Source organism: Oncorhynchus masou, chromosome 17, assembly GCF_036934945.1.
Source record: "Oncorhynchus masou masou isolate Uvic2021 chromosome 17, UVic_Omas_1.1, whole genome shotgun sequence".
Lineage (NCBI taxonomy): Eukaryota > Metazoa > Chordata > Actinopteri > Salmoniformes > Salmonidae > Oncorhynchus > Oncorhynchus masou.
The window spans coordinates 18,933,160-18,936,255 of record NC_088228.1 but is presented as its reverse complement, the minus strand read 5'-3'; the positions used below and the strand labels follow the sequence as shown (position 1 = coordinate 18,936,255).

The following is a 3,096-nucleotide window of genomic DNA, read 5'->3' as shown; positions in this document are numbered from 1 at the left end:
TACGCTGTGACCTAATAAGGACCCTGTGAAATAGGCCTTCATTTACCTAACAATTATTGCAATGCAACAAATCAATCAGCAAAAATGTTTATATTTCGGAAGCTTAGGACTGTGTTAATTTACCCACAACACAAGTTCATGTAAAGGTACAATTCAATTCACTGCATAACGAGAAGAATAAACAAAGACGAAGTCATTAAAAAAAGATTATTCTATGGAGTGGAACATGTAAACAAACACCTTTGAGAAACACTTGATTGATTTACACTGGTTCCCCGCCCCTGTCGCTCTGTGATTAGGCGCTCCAATAGAGGGAGTGACTTCGCCTCCCTCCATATATATCCCATTCAATGCATCCGCCAACAACAGAGCATGTAGAGCGATCAAAAACAATGGTGCCATTTACGAACATGGGGAGAAACCGAATGGTATCGGCGCGTAAATCATAGTCTGGCAGTCAATAGTAGACGGAGAAGAGTGGTCGATTTTTACAGAATAACGTCAAATCAATATATAATAAATCGGTGTGCTGTGTGGATTCCTACCATTTTATCAGACAGACGAGACACCCACAGGCTACTCCCCAAGAACACCGTCTGCGCCAAGGATGAGTTTATCAGCATCTCTTGATTAATCGTACTTCACAACCTACTTGCAAGCGCTAATTCGTTGGCACTTGGAAGCAGACGAATTCAACAGTGAGTGATGATGGAGTGTAACTTGTTGGGTTTGGGATGGTGCATGTTTTTTGCACTCGTTCTACACAGGTCGAGCTGCGCCGCGGCGAAGGAGCTACAATGCCAGGAGATATCCGTGCCCTTATGCAAAGGAATCGGATACAACTACACCTACATGCCCAACCAGTTCAACCACGACACACAGGACGAGGCAGGGCTGGAGGTGCACCAGTTTTGGCCCCTGGTGGAAATCAAGTGTTCTCCGGACCTGAAGTTCTTTCTCTGTAGCATGTACACTCCTATTTGCCTGGAGGACTACAAGAAGCCCCTGCCGCCTTGTCGGAGTGTCTGTGAGAGAGCCAAGGCAGGCTGTGCGCCTCTGATGAGACAGTACGGGTTCCCGTGGCCAGACAGGATGAGATGCGATTTATTACCAGTGCAAGGTAACCAAGATACACTATGCATGGACTACAACAGAAGTACGACGACTGTTTCTCCAGTGGTTGCAAAGCCCACACATCGCCCTGTTAAACCAGTAAACCCACGAAAGAAAAATGGACAAGGCCGTTCTAACGACCCCAGTAAACACAAACCTCCGAGTTCTCCATGCGAACCCCAGTGTCACTGCCGCGCTCCCATGGTTCCAGTCAGCAACAGTAATCCTCTATATAACAGAGTTAAAACAGGACAGATACTCAACTGTGCCATGCCTTGCCACAACCCTTACTTCTCCCAAGACGAAAGGACATTTACTGCATTCTGGATAGGATTATGGTCCGTGTTATGTTTTATCTCTACTTTTGCAACAGTGGCAACTTTTTTAATCGACATGGATCGTTTCAAATACCCGGAGCGACCCATTATATTCCTCTCTGCTTGTTACATGTTTGTCTCGGTCGGCTACATTGTCAGACTAATTGCTGGACATGAACAAGTGGCTTGTAACATGGAGCATGATACCGAACACATCCACTACGAGACCACCGGCCCTGCGCTTTGTACTATTGTTTTTCTACTTATCTACTTTTTCGGCATGGCAAGTTCTATTTGGTGGGTCATTCTGTCTCTTACCTGGTTCCTGGCTGCGGGGATGAAGTGGGGAAATGAGGCCATTGCCAGTTACTCCCAGTATTTTCATTTAGCTGCCTGGCTGATACCCAGCATGAAATCAATAGCTGTGTTGGCGTTGAGTTCAGTGGATGGTGACCCTGTGGCAGGAATATGCTATGTTGGCAATCAGAATTTGGATAATCTCCGGGGCTTTGTTTTGGCGCCTTTGGTTATCTATCTTTTCATTGGAACTATGTTCCTCCTGGCTGGGTTTGTGTCACTGTTCCGGATCCGGAGTGTTATAAAGCAAGGAGGGACGAAAACAGACAAGTTGGAGAGACTGATGATCAGAATAGGTATTTTTACAGTGCTTTACACTGTCCCAGCCACGATTATAGTAGCCTGTTACTTCTATGAGCAGCACAACAGACAGACTTGGGAAATGACCCACAACTGTTCATGCTTGTCGGAGCATGACATGCAGAAGCCGGACTATGCTGTGTTCATGCTGAAATATTTCATGTGCCTTTTAGTTGGCATCACGTCCGGCGCGTGGGTCTGGTCGGGAAAAACTCTGGAATCCTGGAGGACTTTTTGTACCCGCTGCTGCTGGGGCAGCAAGGCCACGAGCGGGTCAATGTACAGTGACGTTAGCACGGGATTGACGTGGAGGTCCGGTACAGTGAGCTCTGTCTCTTGTCCCAAACAGATGCCATTGTCACGGGTTTGAAAAGGAAGAATGGACCACTAATTGCGTTGGGATTGACCATCAGCGTGTTCCAATTAGCACATTAACGAGCACCTAATGATTTTTCTTGCACAATGAGACCCGCATCCAGTTTAGAACCATATAATCAGAAGAATTAGAGGCTTTGCCTAATTTTTACCTACAAAATGAGCTTTTCACCTGCAAAATGAGCTTTTCAAAGATGATTTGAAGTAGGCTATGCCTTAATGTCATACGGGTTTCGTTGGTGCTTAATGTATTTATATAATTATTGATGTACACACATTGTAAATTTGTATATACAATTTATACGAGATTGAATATATGTATAATTCACTTTGATAGAAGATCTTTATTTTGGTAATAAAAGTAATTTGATTACATTTTTACCCGTGCGTCTTGATAGTCATTCTGCGCCAAAGCTGCGCACCACTTCTATATTTTGCAAATGTAATTTTTGCTTTTCTGTCTTCATGCCGTGATACGAGATTTTTGGATAAGTAGAACCCCCTATTCATATTTGTCAAAGTGATCTAATTATTAATTCATATAAATGTAATAGGCCTACACAACAGTTGGTTGTTGGGATCAACAGTTGGTATTCTAGATGCAACCACAAGCAGTGGGGTACGAGGAGGATTC

At 44.3% G+C, this 3,096-nt stretch overlaps 1 protein-coding gene across 1 annotated transcript; it reads left to right on the top strand.

Annotated features, from left to right (window-relative positions):
* The first annotated feature begins 379 nt into the window (after window positions 1-379).
* LOC135558646 (frizzled-8-like) lies at window positions 380-2,843 on the top strand. Its single transcript, XM_064992619.1, has one exon. The coding sequence runs from the start codon at window positions 706-708 to the stop codon at window positions 2,455-2,457; it is 1,752 nt and encodes a 583-aa protein (XP_064848691.1). The 5' UTR covers window positions 380-705; the 3' UTR covers window positions 2,458-2,843.
* The last annotated feature ends 253 nt before the right edge of the window (window positions 2,844-3,096 follow it).